Source organism: Amblyraja radiata, chromosome 30, assembly GCF_010909765.2.
Source record: "Amblyraja radiata isolate CabotCenter1 chromosome 30, sAmbRad1.1.pri, whole genome shotgun sequence".
NCBI lineage: Eukaryota > Metazoa > Chordata > Chondrichthyes > Rajiformes > Rajidae > Amblyraja > Amblyraja radiata.
Window position 1 is genome coordinate 592,490 of NC_045985.1, and position 20,974 is coordinate 613,463.

General features: G+C 48.5%; 1 protein-coding gene across 2 annotated transcripts in view; it reads left to right on the top strand.

Annotated features, from left to right (window-relative positions):
- The window catches only part of LOC116990069 (cyclic AMP-dependent transcription factor ATF-6 beta-like), a 45,591-nt gene that overhangs the window by 1,545 nt on the left and 23,072 nt on the right, over positions 1–20,974 (top strand). Inside the window, exons 2-8 of one of the 2 annotated variants that reach the window (XM_033047601.1) lie at positions 622–697; positions 1,722–1,816; positions 4,380–4,560; positions 8,294–8,488; positions 11,596–11,801; positions 15,294–15,479; positions 17,538–17,629. In XM_033047601.1, coding sequence (XP_032903492.1) covers positions 622–697; positions 1,722–1,816; positions 4,380–4,560; positions 8,294–8,488; positions 11,596–11,801; positions 15,294–15,479; positions 17,538–17,629 — 1,031 coding nt within the window. The remainder of the gene's footprint in view (positions 1–621; positions 698–1,721; positions 1,817–4,379; positions 4,561–8,293; positions 8,489–11,595; positions 11,802–15,293; positions 15,480–17,537; positions 17,630–20,974) is intronic. The other variant, XM_033047602.1, reaches the window with a different exon arrangement.

Below are 20,974 nucleotides of genomic sequence, written 5' to 3' on the forward strand. Positions count from 1 at the left end.
GGTCTCCTGATCTGAGGAAGGACATTCTTGCCATCGAGGGAGTACAGAGAAGGTTCACCAGACTGATTCCTGGGATGGCAGGACTTTCATATGAAGAAAGACTGGATAGACTCTGCTTGTACTCGCTAGAATTTAGAAGATTGAGGGGGGATCTTATAGAAACATACAAAATTCTTAAGGGGTTGGACAGGCTAGATGCAGGAAGATTATTCCCGATGTTGGGGAGGTCCAGAACAAGGAGTCACAGTTTAAGGATAAGGGGGAAGTCTTTTAGGACTGAGATGAGAAAATGTTTTTTCACACAGAGAGTGGTGAATCTGTGGAATTCTCTGCCACAGAAAGTAGTTGAGGCCAGTTCATTGGCTATATTTAAGAGGGAGTTAGAGGTGGCCCTTGTGGCTAAATTGATCAGGGGGTATGGAGAGAAGGCAGGTACGGGATACTGATTGAGGATGATCAGCCATGATCATATTGAATGGCGGTACAGACTCGAAGGGCCGAATGGCCTACTCCTGCACCTATTTTCTATGTGAGGCAGCAACTCTACCGCTGCGCCAGAAACGGATAGCCTTTGGTGTGTTGAGTTTGCTGTGAAGTTGACTGCCTGTTTCACCGTTGCAGTTCGAACTGGATTTGAACGTGGAAATCGGCCTGCCCTACTCTCCCTGGAACCCAATGAATTGTGATAGTTGCTCAGGTAAGCACTCGCTGAAGATCCTCTCGTCTCCTTGTACACTTATGTGGTGTTTATGAAAGAACTGCAGATGCTGGAAAAATCGAAGGCAGACAAAAATGCTGGAGATACTCAGCGAGTGAGGCAGCATCTACGGAGCGAAGGAATAGGTGACGTTTCGGGTCGAGACCCTTCTTCAGACTGATGTGTGGGTGGGGGGGGAGGCGGGAAGAAGAAAGGAAGAGGCGGAGACGGTGGGCTGTGGGAGAGCTGGGAAGGAAGGTGAAAGCAGGGACTACCTGAAATTGGAGAAGTCAATGTTCATACCGCTGGGGTGTAAACTACCCAAGCGAAATATGAGGTGCTGTTCCTCCAATTTATGGTGGGTCTCACTCTGGCCATGGAGGAGGCCCAGGACAGAAAGGTCGGATTGGGAATGGGAGGGGGAGTTGAAGTTCTGAGCCACCGGGAGATCAGTTTTGCTTTTGCGGACCGAGCTGAGGTGTTGGGCGAAACGATCGCCAAGCCTGCGCTTGGTCTCACCGATGTAGAACAGCTGACATCTAGAGCAGCGGATGCAATAGATGAGGTTGGAGGAGGTGCAGGTGAACCTCTGCCTCACCTGGAACGACTGCTTGGGTCCTTGAATGCAGTTGAGAGGGGAGGTAAAGCGACAAGTGTTGCATTTCTTGCGGCTGCAGGGGAAAGTGCCCAGAGAGGGGGTGGTACGGGTGGGAGGGGAAGAATTGACCAGAGAGTTACGGAGGGAGTGGTCTTTGCGGAAAGCAGACAGGGGGGAGATGGGAAGATGTGGCCAGTGGTGGGGTCACGTTGGAGGTGGCGAAAATGTCAGAGGATTATCTGTTGTATGTGACGGCTGGTGGGGTGGAAGGTGAGGACTAGGGGGACTCTACCCTTGTTACAAGTGGGGGGATGGGGAGAGAGAGCAGTGTTGCGGGGTATTAATAAAACAGACTGTTGGCAGGGCTGCCAATCGTGCGGCGCCACCTGGTGGTCTGGTATCTTGACACCGTTCCTTCTGCTACAGATCTGCAAGTGAAATTGGAGCCACTGTCGCCTGCATCTTCCCGCTGTTCCGATTCCTCTCTCTCGTCCTCGTGTGACATTCCCCTGATACTGCAGGTAAGCAGCTACAACCTATAATGTCTATAATGTGCGTGATTAGGTGTGGCTACAAGGGTGGGTTGCCCTTTGCTGTCCTTGCCTTTTGGGAGAGGTGGGGTGTGTGTTTGGGAGAGTCTAGGCGAGTAAAAAAAAAGACACAAAGTACCGGAGTAATGGGCCTGTCCCAGATAGGCGATTTGCCGGGTACTGTCACAGTCGTAGCAGGACGCCGAAAAACCGGTGACTGAACCTCCCCCTACGACAATGTCTACGCCAATCTACCACCTAGTCGATGTCAATCTACCGACGACTCATTAGGCCGTCCACAAGCTACGATAAGGTAATACAATTCAGTTGCCGGTACCTGTCGCTGGTTGACGTACGTAGTCGTCAATGGAATTCACCGAAGTCAGCACCAGCGACAACCTACGTCATCCTGGCGACAGCACCTATGTCAGGCTACAATCGTTGGCGCCATGCCCACAGGCGACGACTGTCGGCAAAAGATTTTGGACATTTCAAAATCCAGCGGCGACCAGAAAAATGGTTACGACTCTTTGGGCGACTGAGGAATCATAAAGAAAGCACATCAGCGCCTCTACTTCCTGAGATTACGGAGAGTCGGTATGTCAAGGAGGGGTCTCTCGAACTTCTACAGGTGCACAGTAGAGAGGATGCTGACCGGTTGCATCGTGGCCTGGTTCGGCAACCTGAGCGCCCAGGAGAGGAAAAGAATGCAAAAAGTTGTAAACAATGCCCAGTCCATCATCGGCTCTGACCTCCCCACCATCGAGGGGATCTATCGCAGTCACTACCTCAAAAAGGCTGCCAGCATCATCAAGGACCCACACCATCCTGGCCACACACTCATCTCCCCGCTACCATCAGGTAGAAGGTACAGGAGCCTGAAATCTGCAACATCCAGGTTCAGGAATAGCTGCTTCCCCACAGCCATCAGGCTATTAAACACAACTTCAAACAAACTCTGAACCATAACAGCCTGTTGCACTTTCTCTGTTTATTTATGCGTGTATATATAAATATTCAATGGTATATGGACACACTGATGTGATCTGTATTTATGCCTACAATATTCTGTTGTGCTGCAACGAGCAAGAATGTCATTGTCCTTTCTGGGACACATGATAATAAACTCTCTTGACCATACAGACGACACCCTAGTCGCCTGTAGTCGCCTAAAAAATCACCTAAGTGGGACACGGGCATAACTTAGAGGAAGACGGATAGGTGACGTTTCGATTTGGGACCCTTCTCCACTCCACAATCAAAAAGGCCCAACGGAGGATGTACTTCCTACGGCAGCTGAGGAAGCACAATCTGCCACAAGCAATGATGGTTCAATTCTACACGGCCATCGTAGAGTCTGTTCTCACCTTCTCCACCATGGTCTGGTTTGGCTCAGCCCCCAAGCACAACACCTGGAGGCTGCAGCGAATCGTCCGATCAGCTGAGAAGGTTATTGGCTGCAACCTTCCCCCCCCATTGATGAACTGTACACTACAAGGGCCAGGAAGCGAGCGGGCAAGATCATCCCTGACCCCTCTCACCCTGGCCACAAACTCTTTGAATCACTTCCCTCTGGAAGGCAACTCCGGACTGTCAAAGCTGCCACAGCCAGACATAAAAACAGCTTTTATCCACGAGTAGTAGCTCTACTCAATAACCAAAAATCTATAGCGCCTTTTGCTCTGGTATTTTATTTAATTCTTCTCATGTTTAAATTATAATGTATTATTTTTAATCGTCTATTGTATGTCGTGTTGTTACTTGCGAGTGGAGCACCAAGGCAAATTCCTTGTATGTGAACATACTTGGCTAATAATATTTATTCAATTCAATTCAGAATGTAGTTAGGGGTGGGAAGTAGACAATAGACATTAGACAATAGGTGCAGGAGTAGGCCATTTGTCCCTTCCAGCCAGCACCAACATTCAATGTGATCATGGCTGATCATCCCCAATCAGTAACCCGTTCCTGCCTTCTCCCCATATCCCCTGACTACACTATCTTTAAGAGCCCTATCTAGCTCTCCCTTGAAAGTATCCAGAGAACCGGCCTCCACCGCCCTCTGAGGCAGAGAATTCCACAGACTCACACCTTTCTCTGAGAAAAAGTGTTTCCTCGTCTCCGTTCTAAATGGCTTACCCCTTATTCTTAAACTGTGACCCCAGGTTCTGGACTCCCCCAACATCGGGACCATGTTTTCTGCCTCTAGCGTGTCCAAGCCCTTAATAATTTTCGGTAGACAAAAATGCTTGAGAAACTCAACAGGTGAGGCAGCATCTATGGAGCGAAGGAAATAGGCAACGTTTCGGGCTGAAAACCTTCTTCAGATAATAATCTTATATGTTTCAATAAGATACCCTCTCATCCTTCTAAACTCCAGAGTATACAAGCCCAGCCGCTCCATTCTCTCAGGATATGACTTCCGCCATCCCGGGAATTGATAATCCTATCGCTTTGAATGCCAACATGCCATTTGATATCTTCACTGCCTGCTGTATCTGCATGCTTACTCTCAGCACATTGAATGAAATTGTCTCCTTTTCTCCAACCCCCCCCCCCCCCCAAGGTTCACGAGACCCTACACACAGAGACAACGTGGCCTGTGGTGAAAACAGAGGACCCTCCCACGCCTCCGTGTATCTTTGGTGATGTCCTGAACCCACCACTGAATATCATTCAGATCAATGTGGTGAAGACAGAGCTCGGGACCTCAACGCTCAAGCAAGAGCCAGCAAGTAAGTGGCATTCTCCAAAGGTGCAGCTCCAAGCATAAAAATCACACCCAAAGAATTAGTTTACCAAAGACCTGCAGATGCTGGAAAAAAATCGAAGGTAGACTAATGTCCAGTGCCCTCCACAATGTTTGGGACCCATCATTTACAAAGACAATACACGGTGCCTCAGGAAGGCCGTTAGCATCCTCACAGCCTTGCAATAGTCTGTGCTAACTTCTACCTTCCGGCAGACGTTACAAGGCCTTCTACGCCCGAACCTCCAGACTTAGGAACAGCTTCATCCCCAGAGCTATAGCGGCTCTGAACCGGCCCTGCTGAGTGCCCTCCACCCCCATGACTGTCTCCCTCAGATGGTCACGTCACACATCGACACAGACACATTTGCACTTTATACTGTTTTACTGGGTTTTTTTAAATCTTGTTTCTCTGGTTGTCTAAATTTTTAGTTAATTAAGTTATGAGATCGGATGGAAGCTGCATACCAAATCTCATTGTACCTCTATGCAATGTAATAAAATATATTATTATTAATTTGTCTCTGTACTCCACAATTTGAGATTTGTAATAGAAAAAAAATCACATGTGGGTAAAGTGCACATTGTCAGATTTTATTAAAGGGTATTTTTATACATTTTGGTTTCACCATGTAGAAGTTACAGCTGTGTTTATACATAGTCCCCCCATTTCAGGGCACCATTTTGGGACACAGCAATGTCATGTTTAGTATTTTGTTGCATATCTTTTGCATGTAATTTCTACTTGGTGAAACCAAAATGTATAAAAATGGCCTTTATTAAAATCTGACAAATCTCAGATTGTGGAGTACAGAGGTAAATAAATAAATGATGGGTTGTTGTCCAAAACATTATGGAGGGCACTGTAGATGGGGCATGTTGATCGGTGTGGGCAAATTGGGCCGAAGGGCCTGTTTCCACGCTGTATCACTCTACAAAGTAACATTCGCAAATTTGCAGATGACACAAAGCTGGGTGGCAGTGTGAACTGTGAGGAGGATGCTATGAGAATGCAGGGTGACCTGGATAGGTTGGGTGAGTGGGCAGATGCATGGCAGATGCAGTTTAACTGTCCTCCTCACAGTTCACACTGCCACCCAGCTTTTAAATCTGGTGATTTGGGAGCTCTGAGAACAGCGAGAGCCAACCTCAACCGCGAAATTAAGAAAGCAAAGCGCGCCCACGGACAGAAAATCCAGGGTTTCTTCCAGGATGATACCAACACCAGGAACATGTGGGAAGGCATCCGGGCCATAACAAATTACAAGGCACCTCAGATGTCTTGTAAGGATGACACAGACTTTCTAAATGAACTAAATAATCATTTCGGCAGGTTTGAGGCACTGAACACCACTACAATGAGGAAATTAGAGCCTCAACCAGGAGAACAGACACTGTCTTTTGAAACTGCTGAAGTCCGCAAAATCCTGGAGGGTATTGACCCGCGAAAGGCAGCCGGACCGGATAACATACCGGGGCGTCTGCTTAGGGGATGTGCCGACCAGCTGGCCCTGGTTCTGACAGACATTTTTAACATCTCCCTGAACCAGGCCATTGTTCCATCATGTTTCAAGACAGCCACCATCATACCAGTTCCCAAAAAGTCTACAATAACCTGCCTGAATGATTACCGCCCCGTAACACTCACACCAATAATAATGAAGTGCTTTGAGAGGCTTATTAAGCAGCACATGGTCTCTAAACTCCCCTCCAGTTTTGACCCGTTCCAGTTTGCTTATCGCCCGAACCGCTCCACAGAGGATGCTATTTCCTCTGTAGTCCACCTGAGCCTACAACACCTGGAGGAGAGGAACACCCACGTGCGGATGCTGTTTGTTGATTTCAGCTCAGCATTTAACACGATAATCCCCCAGCATCTGGTGAGCAAACTGGCACCCCTAGGTTTCAATACCATACTATGCAACTGGATCTTGGATTTCCTTTCTGAAAGACCCCAGTCTGTGCGGGTGGGGAAGAACACCTCCTCGGTCATCACACTGAGCACCGGATACCCTCAGGGCTGTGTCCTGAGTCCGCTGCTCTTCACATTGATGACACATGACTGTGTCGCCAGGTCCACTACTAACCATATCATCAAATACGCGGATGACACAACAGTAGTGGGCCTCATCCGCAATAACGACGACCAGGCATATAGAGAGGAGGTGGAACAGCTCGTGAGCTGGTGCAGCAGGAACAACCTTCTCCTAAATGTGAACAAAACCAAGGAGATTGTCGTCGATTTCAGAAGGAAAATTCAGCCCAGTCACACTCCACTTTGCATCAACAACTCAGCAGTGGAGCAGGTGAAAAAGATCAAGTTCCTGGGGGTGCATATAACGGACACCTTAAACTGGTCCACAAACATTACATCTCTGGCAAAACGGGCACAGCAGCGGTTGTACTTCCTCCGCAGGTTGAGAAGTTTACACCTCCACCCTCCCATCCTCGCCACTTTCTACAGAAGCACAATTGAGTCGGTCATGACCAGCTGCATCTCTACGTGGTGCGGCAGCTGTACAGCTGCGGACTGGAAGTGCCTTCAGAGAGTGGTGAGGACAGCGGAAAAAATCATTGGGACTTCTCTTCCTTCAATCATGGACATGGGGTACAAGCGCTGTCTGATTAGAGCTAAGGGCATTACCAGAGCCCCCACACACCCACAATTTGGACTGTTTATACTGCTTAACTCTGGGAGGAAGTACCGCAGCATGAAGAGCGGGACAACCAGGTTCTGCAACAGCTTCATCCCCCAGGCCATAAGATTACTGAACAATCAACAAAACCGAGGCTAGAACTTTTAAAATATCGACACTTTTAAAAAAAAACTTTTTATATATATTTATTTTACAGAACCATGCACATGAGGCATTTTTATGGACGCACCTAGCACTTTTACTTTTACTATTTACCTGATTGGAGAGTCAAATGCAACGAAATTTCGTTCAAGGTGCACTGTGTCTAGGTGTATATCTGAATGACAATAAAGTTTTCATTCATTCATAATGTGGATAAATGTGGGGTTATCCACTTTGGTGGCAAAAACAGGAAGGCAGATTATTATCTGAATGCCAAGTTGGGAAAAGGGGAAGTACAATGGGATCGGGGGGGTCCTTGTTCATCAGTCTATGAAAGAAAGCATGCAGGTACAGCAGGCAGTGAAGAAAGCCAATGGCATGTTGGCCTTCATATCAAGAGGAGTTGAGTATAGGATCAAAGAGGTCCTTCTGCACTTGTACAGAGCCCTGTACAGGGCCCTAGTGAGACCACACCAGGAATATTATGTACATTTTTGGTCTCCAAATTTGAGGAAGGACATTTTTGCTATTGAGGGAGTGCAGCGTAGGTTCACCAGGTTAATTCCCGGGATGGCAGGATTGTCATATGTTGATAGAATGGATCGGCTGGGCTTGTATACTCTGGAATTTAGAAGGATGGAAGGAGATCTCATAGAAACAGAGGCCACAGTTTAAGAATAAGGGATAAGCCATTTAGAACGGTGATGAGGAAAAACATTTTCACACAGAGAGTGGTGAGTGTGTGGAATTCTCTGCCTCAGAGGGCGGTGGAGGCAGGTTCTCTGGATGCTTTCAAGAGAGACCGCGTGGCCTACTCCTGCACCCATTGTCTATTGACTATTAACACTGTCACAAGGCGTTGTCTCTGTAATATCTGGCCATGTGGTTTGAGGTAACCTTGCTCTTTCCTCCTTGCTCCAGTACAAGCTGCCACCAGCGTCAAGGCCAGCAGCATGGTGTGCAGCAGACCCACCCTCCAGCCCAAGCCAGAGGTGGTGACCATCCTGCCCGCCCCTCCTGGCAGCAGCCCTGCAAAGACCATCATCCTGCAGTCTGTGCAGACCAGTCTCCCTGTGTCCCAACCACAGGCTCTGCCTCTCAAGCAAACCATTCCAGGTATGACCATCGACACATACTAAATATTTACTCATTCTTACTATTGAGGGAGTGCAGCGTAGGTTCACCAGGTTAATTCCCGGGATGGCGGGACTGTCATATGCTGAGAGAATGGAGCGGCTGGGCTTGTACACTCTGAAGTTTAGAAGAATGAGAGGGCACCTTATTGAAACATATAAGATTATTAAGGGCTTGGACATGCTAGAGGGAGGAAACATGTTCCCGATGTTGGGGGAGACCAGAACCAGGGGCCACACACAGTTTAAGAATAAGGGGTAAGCCATTTAGAACGGAGACGAGGAAACACTTTTTCTCACAGAGAGTGGTGAGTCTGTGGAATTCTCTGCCTCAGAGGGCGGTGGAGGCCGGTCTCTGGATACTTTCAAGAGAGAGCTAGATAGGGCTCTTAAAGATAGCGGAGTCAGGAGATATGTGACCTCACCATCTCCATCGCAGGGGACAGACTTCTGACCGACATACATTACAAACCCACTGACTCACATGGCTATCTGGACTACACGTCTTCCCACCCTGCCCCCTGTAAAGACTCCATCCCCTACTCCCAATTCCTCCGCCTACGCCGCATCTGTTCCCAGGATGAGTTGAACACTTTGACTTGTCTTGACTTGGCTAGTCGGTGTTGGATAGCGTTAATGTTCAAGGATCGCTGGTAGGCGCAGACCCGATGGGCCGAAGGGCCTGTTTCCATGCTGTATCCAGTTAGATAGAGCTCTTAAAGATTGCGGAGTCAAGGGATATGGGGAAAAGGCAGGAACGGGGTACTGATTGGGGATGATCAGCCATGATCACATTGAATGGCGGCACTGGCTCGAAGGGCTGAATGGCCTCCTCCTGCGCCTATTGTCTATTGTCTATAACAATATACAGCTCTAGGGTCAGTTTTACACAGACCAATGAACCCATTGACCTGGGTTTCCTCCCACGTCTTTGGGATATGGGAGGAAACCGGAGGAAACCTACACGGTCACAGGGAGAACATGCAAACTCTGTACAGACAGCACCTGTAGTCAGGATTGGAGCCAGGAAGGGAGAGAGACACACGGAGTATCTGAGACCACCAGAGAGAGACGCAGACGCACATACACAGGGAGATCCAGAGAGAGGGACAGAGAGAGAGAGAGAGAGAGAGACAGAGACATAGACAGAGAGACAGAGGGGGAGACAAACACACAAACGGAGAGAGACACACACGCGCGGGCATGCACCCACGCACCCACGCACGGTCACAGAGAGAACGTGCAAACTCCACACAGACAGCACCCAAGGGCAGGATTGAACCTGTGTCTCTGGTACTGTGAAGCAGCAGCTCCAGCAGCTGCAACACTATACCACAGTGTTGTGGTGTACTAATTACTTTAGCCACTGGATGGTGCCAGAGAACAACATCAACTGCAGGCTTCATAGATCCACGCAGCACAGAACAGGCTTATGGCATTTTGTCTATGGTCATAACAAGGGCACAAGGCATAGGGGTAGAATTAGGCCATTCGGCCCATCAACTCCACTCCGCCATTCAACCACGGTTGATCTACCTCTCCTAACCCTCACGGGACGGGCAGCGTGAGGTGTAGATGGGACGACAGATGGCACAATGGGCTAAGTGTTCGGCTGGCAACCGGAAGGTAGCCGGTTCGAATCCCGCTTGGAGTGCATACTGTCGTTGTGTCCTTGGGCAAGACACTTCACCCACCTTTGCCTGTGTGTGAATGTGTGTGAGTGATTGGTGGTGGTCGGAGGGGCCGTAGGCGCAGATTGGCAGCCACGCTTCCGTCAGTCTGCCCCAGGGCAGCTGTGGCTACAGAAGTAGCTTACCACCACCGAGTGTGACTGAGGAGTGAATGAATAATGCGATGTAAAGCGCCTTGAGTATTAGAAAGGCGCTATATATCATTGGGACTTCTCTTCCTTCCATCATGGACATGGGGTACAAGCGCTGTCTGATTAGAGCTAAGGGCATTACCAGAGCCCCCACACACCCACAATTCGGACTGTTTATACTGCTTAACTCTGGGAGGAGGTACCGCAGCATGAAGAGCGGGACAACTAGGTTCTGCAACAGCTTCATCCCCCAGGCCATAAGATTACTGAACAATCAACAAAACCGAGGCTAGAACTTTTAAAATATCGACACTTTAAAAAAAAAAAAAAACTTTTTATATATATTTATTTTACAGAACCATGCACATGAGGCATTTTTATGGACGCACCTAGCACTTTTACTTTTACTATTTACCTGATTGGAGAGTCAAATGCAACGAAATTTCGTTCAAGGTGCACTGTGTCTAGGTGTATATCTGAATGACAATAAAGTTTTCATTCATTCATTCATTTCATTCATTCATTCATTCATTAATTCATTAATTCATATAAATCCCATCCATTATTATTATTATTATTCTCCCGCCTTCTTCCCATAATCCCTGACACTAAGTCTGAAGAAGGGTTTCGGCCCGAAACGTTGCCTATTTCCTTCGCTCCATAGATGCTGCTGCACCCGCTGAGTTTCTCCAGCTTTTTTGTGTAGCCCTGACACTAACCCCATTTTACAGCACTTGTTCTTTAGTTTAGAGGCACAGTTTAGTTTAGAGATACAGTGCACAAACAGGCCCTACTGCCCACCGGATCCCCGCCGACCAGCGATCCCCGCACGCTAACACTATCCTACACCCACTAGGGATTTTAAGAATAAGGAGTAAGCCATTTAGAACGGAGACGAGGAAGCACTTTTTCTCACAGGGAGTGGTGAGTCTGTGGAATTCTCTGGATACTTTCAAGAGAGAGCTAGATAGGGCTCTTAAAGATAGCGGAGTCAGGGGATATGGAGAGAAGGCAGGAACGGGGTACTGATTGTGGATGATCAGCCATGATCACATTGAATGGCGGTGCTGGCTCGAAGGGCCCAATGGCCTACTCCTGCACCTATTGTCTATAGATAGATCAGCCATGATTGAATGGCGGAGTGGACTTGATGGGCTGAATGGTGTCATTCTGGTGCTGGAGTTACTGCAGCTCTCCGTGTGTGGCTCGCCGGTGTAAAGCAGCATCTGCAGTTGCTCCCTCGGCTGAGTGTGATGTTTCTGGGCCAGTGTGCAGGCAGTCCGTGGTGCCGCAGTCGCAGTCGGACCTGGTGAGGATCCCCGTGGAGGGACTGATGAAGGTGTCGGCAGTGAACGGGACGGTCAACGGCAAGCGGCCGCTCTGCAACGGCAACGGGCTGACCATCACCAAACTTCCCGCCAAAGCCATCGTACCGGCGCCCGCACGCACGGGGCACGGCTCGTCCGAGATCGACGTGAGTACCGCCGAGTTTGTCCCCGCACGGGTTAATATCCGCAGGTCTCCTTCTGCATTTGGACAGGTTGGGTGAGTGGGCAGATGCATGGCAGATGCAGTTTAATGTGGATAAAAGGTGAGGTTATCCACTTTGGTAGCAAAAACAGGAAGGCAGATTACTATCTCAATGGCGTCAAGTTGGGAAAAGGGGATGTACAACAGGATCTGGGGGGTCCTTGTTCATCAGTCACTGAAAGTAAGCATGCAGGTACAGCAGGCAGTGAAGAAAGCGAATGGCATGTTGGCCTTTATAACAAGAGGAATCAAATATAGGAGCAAAGAGGTCCTTCTGCAGTTGTACAGAGCCCTAGTGAGACCACACCTGGAGCATTGTGTGGAGTTTTGGTCTCCAAATTTGAGGTAAGACATTCTTGACATTGAGGGAGTGCAGCGTAGTTTTACAAGGTTAATTCCCGGGATGGTGGGACTGGACTGTCATATGCTGAGAGAATGGAGCAGCTGGGCTTGTACACTCTGGAGTTTAGAAGGAGGAGAGGGAATCTCATTGAAACATATATGATTGTTAAGGGCTTGGACACGCTAGAGGCAGGAAACATGTTCCCGATGTTGGGGGAGTCCAGAACCAGGGGCCACAGTTTAAGAATAAGGAGTAAGCCATTTAGAACGGAGATGAGGAAACCCTTTTTCTCACAGAGTGGTGAGTCTGTGAAATTCTCTGCCTCAGAGGGCGGCGGTTCTCTGGATGATTTCAAGAGAGAGTTAGATAGGGCTCTTAAAAATAGCGGAGTCAGGGGATATGGGGAGAAGGCAGGAACGGGGTACTGATTGGGGATGATCAGCCATGATCACATTGAATGGCGGTGCTGGCTCGAAGGGCCGAATGGCCTAACTCCTGCACCTGTTGTCTATTGTCTATTGAAGGGAATTGAATCATTGAATTAAATACATTTTATTAGCCAAGTATGTATACAGCTGGCGTCCTGGTATCGTAGCAACAACCTGGAGCTCAATGCTCTTAAGACAGTGGAATTGATAGTAGACTTTTGGAGAGGTACCCCTCCCCTCACCCCACTCACCATCAACAACACCACAGTCACATCTGTGGAGTCTTTTAAGTTCCTGGGAACCATCATCTCCAAGGACCTTAAATGGGGGGCCCCCATCAATAGACAGTAGGAGTAGGCCATTCGGCCCTTCGAGCCAACACTGCCACTCATCGTGATGATGGCTGATCATCCACAATCAGTACCCCGTTCCCGCCTTCTCCCCATATCCCCTGACTCCGTTATCTTTAAGAGCTCTATCTAGCTCTCTCTTTAATTTTTCCAGAGAACTGGCCCCCATCTCCCTCTGAGGCAGAGAATTCCACAGACTCACAATTCTGTGTGAAAAAGTGTTTCCGCATCTCTGTTCTAAATGGCTTACCCCTTATTCTTAAACTGTGGCCCCTTGTTCTGGACTCCCCCAACATCGGGAACACGTTTCCTGCCTCTAGTGTGACCAAACCCTTAATAATCTTATATGTTTCAATAAGATATCCTCTCATCCTTCTAAATTCCAGAGTGTACAAGCCCAGCTGCTCCATTCTCTCAGCATATGACAGTCCCGCCATCCCGGGAATTAACCTGGTGAACCTACGCTGTACTCCCTCAATTGCAAGAATGTCCTTCCTCAAATTAGGGGACCAAAACTGCACACAATACTCCAGGTGTGGTCTCACTAGGGCCCTGTACAACAGCAGAAGGACCTCTTTGCTCCTATACTCAACTCCTCTTGTTATGAAGGCCATCTACTCCACAGCCAAAAAGGCACAACAGTGGATGTATTTCCTGCGGCAGCTGAGGAAACACAATCTGCCACAGGCAATGATGGTCCAATTCTACACGGCCATCGTAGAGTCTGTCCTCACCTTCTCCATCATGGTCTGGTTTGGCTCAGCCCCCAAGCACGACACCTGAAGGCTGCAGCGAATCGTCCGATCAGCTGAGAAGGTTATTGGCTGCAACCTTCCCTCCATTGTCGAACTGTACACTACAAGGGCCAGGAAGCGAGCGGGCAAGATCATCTCTGACCCCTCTCACCCTGGCCACAAACTCTTTGAATCGCTTCCCTCTGGAAGGCGACTCCGGACTGTCAAAGCTGCCACAGCCAGACACAAGTAGTTGCTCTACTCAATAACCAAAAGTCTATAACCTCCTTTTGCTCTGGAATTATATTTAATTCACATGTTTAATGAATAATGTTTTATTACTAATGTTTAGTTTTTTATGTGTCATTGCTAACTGTCACTGTATGCCATGTTGTTACTTGCGGGCGGAGCACCAAGGCAAAATCCTTGCATGTGAATCCTTGGCCAATAAACTTATTCATTCATTCATTCATTCATTCATTCAATGGTTCGGGAGTGGTAGTGCATGGGTGGTGGGTGAGTGAATGGGACAGTGGTAGACACAAAATGCCGGAGTAACTCAGCGGGACAGGCAGCATCTCTGGACAGGGGGTTAAAGCAGGGGGGTTGAAGTTGTTCCTTAGTCTGGTGCTAACAAGGTGTGGCTTGGGAAAGGCACTAATTGAAGAGCAGTCATGGTGGCGCAGCGGAATAGTCGCTGCCTTACAGCGCTTGCAGCGCTGGAGACCCGGGTTCCATCCCCACTACGGGTGCTGTCTGTACGGAGTTTGCACGTTCTCCCCGTGAGTTTTCTCCGAGATCTTCGGTTTCCTCCCACACTCCAAAGACGTACAGGTTTGTACGTTAATTGGCTTGGAGTAAATGTCAAAATTTTCCCGAGTGGGGGTAGGATAGTGTTAGTGTGCGGGGATCGCTGGTCGGCACGGACCCGGTGGGCCGAAGGGCCTGTTTCCGCGCTGTATCTCTAAACTAAAACATGATTACAATCAAACAGTTTCACTTCTTAAAAAACAGACAACTCACAAACGTTTGGTAGACCAGTTCAAATCTTTACTTATTATCGGCCAATGGAAGTGGTAAGGAACTCCAGCCAAGTGAACAATACCGACACTTCACTGTCCTCATTCCACTTCCCCGAACATATTAAAGGCATCAGACATTGGTGCAAGGTATTTTACATATTAAAGACATCGGCCATTTGTCAATACCCCTTAGATCAATCTAGCTTCCTCTCTCATCACTTCACCCCTCACAGACATCGGACATTTGGTGCAAGGTATTTTACATATTAAAGACATCGGCCATTTGTCAATACCTCTTAGTGAGATCAATCTAGCTTTATCTCTGCTTTCTCCCTCGTCAAATGGTAGACACTTGTTATAGTCATTCATTATCTCAATTTACAGCAACCTAGACTTGCCTTTCTGTATTAATCTACTGGAGAAAAGCCTGATTTGAGACTAAATATAAGCTCTCAGCTAGCCCAGGAACCAATTTAATATCTTCTTATATTTTTAACATAATTCAGCCTTATCACGCTCCGCTCACGGACTCTCCTCCCCTTCCCCCCCCTCTCCTCAGATCAAGCTGCTGAAGCGGCAGCAGCGGATGATCAAGAACCGGGAGTCGGCCTGCCAGAGCCGCAAGAAGAAGAAGGAATACCTGCAGGGGCTGGAGGGCAAACTGCGGGAGGCACTCAACGAGAACGAGAAGCTGAAACGGGAGAACACGCTGCTGAAGAAGAGGCTGGACAGCATTGTGACTGAGGCAAGGACACACATACTTCTGCACTGTATTGTCACTCAGCTCAGAAGAAATAGCAGTAGAATTCGGCCATTCGGCCCATCAAGTCTACTCCGCCATTCAATCATGGCTGATCTATCAATAGACAGTAGACAATAGGTGCAGGAGTAGGCCATTCGGCCCTTCGAGCCAGCACCGCCATTCAATGTGATAGAAACAGAAACATAGACAATAGGTGCAGGAGTAGGCCATTCGGCCCTTCGAGCCTGCACCACCATTCAATATGATCATGGCTGATCATTCAACTCAGTATCCCATACCTGCCATCTCTCCATACCCCCTGATCCCTTTAGCCACAAGGGCCACATCTAACCCTCTTAAATATAGCCAATGAACTGTGGCCTCAACTACTTTCTGTGGCAGAGAATTCCACAGATTCACCACTCTGTGTGAAATTTTTTTTTCTCATCATCCACAATCAGTACCCCGTTCCTGCCTTCTCCCCATATCCCCTGACTCCGCTATCTTTAAGAGCCCCATCTAGCTCTCTCTTAAAAGCATCCAGAGGACCGGCCTCCACCGCCCTCTGAGGCAGAGAATTCCACAGACTCACAACTCTCTGTGTGAAAAAGTGTTTCCTCATCTCCTTTCTAAATGGCTTGCCCCTTATTCTCAATCTGTGGCCTCCGGATCTCTTCCTCCTATCCCCATTCTCCTGCCTTGATGGGCCGAATGGCTTAATTCTTCTCCGATCATAAGTGTATTTTTACAATACCGGAGAAATTTCAGCACCGAACATTAATCATGTCATATCTCCACTGTTTCAAGTCGTATGGTGTTAGTTTGTTCAGGGATTGTTACTGAAATGTGTAAGAGATAGCAGAGGTAAAATCAAGTTAGGATTTCAAAGTTGCTCTCGAAGTTGTGGGAAACTTCAGTAGAGTGAAAAGCTTTTATTTGTTGTCGTGTTCAAAAAGGAACTGCAGATGCTGGAAGATCGAAGGTACACAAAATTGCTGGGGAAACTCAGCGGGTGCAGCAGCATCTATGGAGCGAAGGAAATAGGCGACGTTTTGGGCCGAAACCCTTCTTCAGACTGATGGGGGGTGGGAGGGGGAGAAGGAAGGAAAAGGGGAGGCTATCCAGTCAGTGGCAAGACTATACATGATTACATCAAGCTGTCCACAGTGTACAGATACAGGACAACGGGAATAATGTTAAGTGAGGGGTAAAGTTCCATCAAAGGTAGTTTTAAGGTCTCCAATGAGTTAGATGGGAGGTCAGGACCGCTCTCTAGTTGGTGAGAAGACGGTTCAGTTGCCTGATAACAGCCGGGAAGAAACTGTCCCTGAATCTGGAGGTGTGCGTTTTCACACTTCTGTACCTCTTGCCTGATGGGAGAGGGGAGAAGAGGGAGTGACCGGGGGGTGAGACTTGTGAACCAGGGGCCGCATGCAGTTTAAGAATAAGGGGTAAGCCATTTAGAACGGGGATGAGGAAACACTTTTTCTCACAGAGAGTTGTGAGTCTGGAATTCTCTGCCTGGAGATTGGTTTGTGTGTGTGTGTGGAATTCTCTGCCTGGAGACCGGTTCTCTGGATGCTTTCAAGAGAGAGCTAGATAGGGCTCTTAAAGATAGCGGAGTCAGGGGATATGGGGAGAAGGCAGGGACGGGTTACTCATTGTGGATGACCAGCTGGCTCGAAGGGCTGAGTGGCCTGCTCCTGCACCTATTGTCTACTGAGACTGGTGAGACTGGTCCTTGATGATGCTGCTGGCAAGCGTGAGGTGTAGATGGAGTTGGTGGAAGGGAGATTGGTTTGTGTGTGTGTGTGATGGCCTGGGCTGCTGGCCTTGCTGAGGCAGCGTGATGTGTAGATGGGGGTCGATGGAAGGGAGGTTGCTTTGTGTGTGTGTGTGATGGTCTGGGCTGCTGGCCTTGCTGAGGCAGCGTGATGTGTAGATGGGGTCGATGGAAGGGAGGTTGGTTTCTATAGAGAGCGTGTGAGGGGAGAGGTGCAGGGTCTGGCTTGTACTGCTGTGTTGTACTGATGAGCACCCTGTGTGTCCCCACTACTCCAGAACACCGGGCTGAAGCTGGGCTCCGGAAACCGCAAAGCAGCCTGCGTGATGGGCTTCCTGCTCTTCGTCGCTTTCACCTTCGGACCAGCCAGGTGAGAGATGTGTCTTACACAACTATGACATGACCTCCCAACCTCTATATACTCTTGCTGAAGTTGGTGGAACCTGTTATAAAGTGATACAGTGTGGAAACAGGCCCTTCGGCCCAACTTGCCCACACCGGCCAACAATGTCCCATCTACACTAGTCACAGAGTGATACAGTGTGGAAACAGGCCCTTCGGCCCAACTTGCCCACACCGGCCAACAATGTCCCATCTACACTAGTCACAGAGTGATACAGTGTGGAAACAGGCCCTTCGGCCCAACTTGCCCACACTGGCCAACAATGTCCCATCTACACTAGTCACAGAGTGATACAGTGTGGAAACAGGCCCTTCGGCCCAACTTGCCCACACCAGCCAACAATGTCCCAGCTACACTAGTCCCACCTGCCCGCGTTTGATCCGTATCCTCCACACCTGTCCTATCCATGTACCTGTCTAACTTTCTTAAATGCTTGACAACACATTTCCTACACACTCCAAGCCTTATCATTCTGGGTGGATAAAGGTCAAGGATTGGACAGGCTAGAAGCAGGAAAAATGTCCCAATGTTGGGCGAATCCAGAACCAGGGGTCATACAGTTTAACAATAAGGGGTCGGCCATTTAGGACTGAGATGAGGAAAAACATTTTTCATCAAGAGAGTTGTGAATCTGTGGAATTCTCTGCCACAGACGGCAGTGGAGGCCGATTCAATGGATGCTTTCAAGAGAGAGTTAGATTTAGCTCTTGAGGATCAAGGGATCTGGGGAAAAAGCAGGATCGGGGTATTGATTTTAGATGATCAGCCATGATCACATTGAATGGTGGTGCTGGCTCGAAGGACCGAGTGGCCTACTCCTGCACCCATTTTTCAAGAGAGAGTTAGATTTAGCTCCTAGTGCTAACGGAATCAAGGGATATGGGGAGAAAGCAGGAATGGGGAACTGATTTAGAAGATAAGCCATGAACATATTGAATGGCGGAGCAGGCTCAAAGGGCCGAATGGTCTACTCCTGCACCTATGTTTCTATAACATGGTGCCCAGAACTGAACACAATATTCTAAATGCGGCCTCACCAACATCTTACACAACTGAAACATGACCTCCCGACGTCTATACTCAATACTCTGACTGATGATGGCCAATGTACCAAAAGCATTTTTGACCACCTTATCTACCTGTGACTCGACCTTCAAGGAACCACACACCTGTACTCCTAGATCCCTCTGCTCTACAACACTCCCCAGAGGCCTGGCCATTCATAGAAAATAGGTGCAGGAGTAGGCCATTCGGCCCTTCGAGCCTGCACCGCCATTCAATATGATCATGGCTGATCATCCAATTCAGTATCCTGTACCTCCCTTCTCTCCATACCCCCTGATCCCTTTAGCCACAAGGACCACATCTAATTCCCTCTTAAATATAGCCAATGAACTGGCCTAAACTACTTTCTGTGGCAGAGAATTCCACAGATTCACCACTCTCTGTGTGAACATTTTTGTTCTCATCTCAGTCCTAAAAGACTTCCCCCTTATCCTTAAACTGTGACCCCTTGTTCTGGACTTCCCCAACATCGGGAACAATCTTTCAGCATCTAGCCTGTGCAATCCCTTAAGAGTTTCTTTAAGATCCCCCCTCAATCATCTAAATTCTAGCGAGTACAAGCCGAGTCTATCCAGTCTTTTTTATATGAAAGTCCTGCCATCCCAGGAATCAGTCTGGTGAACCTTCTCTGTACTCCCTCTATGGCAAGAATGTCTTTCCTCAGATTAGGAGACCAAAACTGTACGCAATACTCCCGGTGTGGTCTCACCAAAACCCTGTACAACTGCAGTAGAAACTCCCTGCTCTTATACTCAAATCCTTTTGCTATGAATGCTAACATACCTGCTGCACCTGCATGCTTCCAGGTGCGACAAAGGTTCACCTGTATCTCCTCCAACCTCACCTACTGCATCCGCTGCTCTAGATGTCAGCTGATTTACATCGGCGAGACTAAGCGGAGGTTGGGCGATCGTTTCGCCGAACACCTCCGCTCAGTCCGCAAGAACCTACCTGACCTCCCGGTGGCTCAGCACTTCATCTCCCCCTCCCATTCCCAATCCGGCCTCTCTGTCCTGGGTCTCCTCCATTGCCAGAGTGAGCAACACCGGAAATTGGAGGAACAGCACCTCATATTCCGCCTGGGTTGCTTGCGTCCGGATGGCATGAACGTTGAATTCTCCCAGTTTTGCTAGCACTTGCTGTCTCCTCCCCTTCCTTAACCCTCGAGCTGTCTCCTCCCATCCCCCCCGCCCTCGGGCTCCTCCTCCTCCCTTTTTCCTTCCTTCTCCCCCCCCCCCCATCAGTCTGAAGAAGGGTTTCGGCCCGAAACGTCGCCTATTTCCTTCGCTCCATAGATGCTGCTGCACCCGCTGAGTTTATCCAGCATTTTTGTGTACCTGCCTACTTTTAATGACTGGTGTACCATGACACCCAGGTCTCGTTGCATCTCCCCTTTTCCTAATTCCCTGGAACGTTTGTTGTTGTTTCCCTGTCTGAATCCTCTCAAGGATGACGCAGGGCCAGCGCACAGTCCTGTGTTCAGACTTGTCCCCATCTGATCTGTGTCTGGAGACTGCACCATTCAACACATAGTTTCAGATGCAAAACAAATCTCACCTGTCACAACACTGCTTGCTATTATGCAAATCCCCCTAATTAACCCCCAAAGCACAAGCACTTTGCAGGCCTCATTTGAATAGGTTTATTGGCCAAGTATTCACATACAAGGAATTTGCCTTGGTGCTCCGCCCGCAAGCGACAACATGACACACAGTGTTCAAGAAAGAACTGCAGATGCTGGAAAATCGAAGGAAGACAAAATTGCTGGAGAAACTCAGCGGGTGAGGCAGCATCTATGGAGCGAAGGAAATAGGCAACGTTTCGGGTCGATAAGGTCTGACGAAGGGTTTTGGCCCGAAACTTTGCCTATTTCCATCGCTCCATAGATGCTGCCGCACCCGCTGAGTTTCTCCAGCACTTTTGTCTACATGACATACAGTGACAGTTAAGAATGAAACATAAAACACTGTACATTAACAATAAAACATTATCGATTAAACATGTGAATTAAATAAAATACCAGAGCAAAGGGAGACTACAGATTTTGGGTTATTGAGTAGAGCTACTACTCGTGGAAAAAATCTGTTTTTCCTTGGTCCGACCTCCGTCAACAGAACTGTTGGGTTTTACAATAGACAACAGGTGCAGGAGTAGGCCATTCGGCCCTTCGAGCCAGCACCACCATTCAATGTGATCATGGCTGATCATCCACAATCAGTACCCCGTTCCTGCCTTCTCCCCATATCT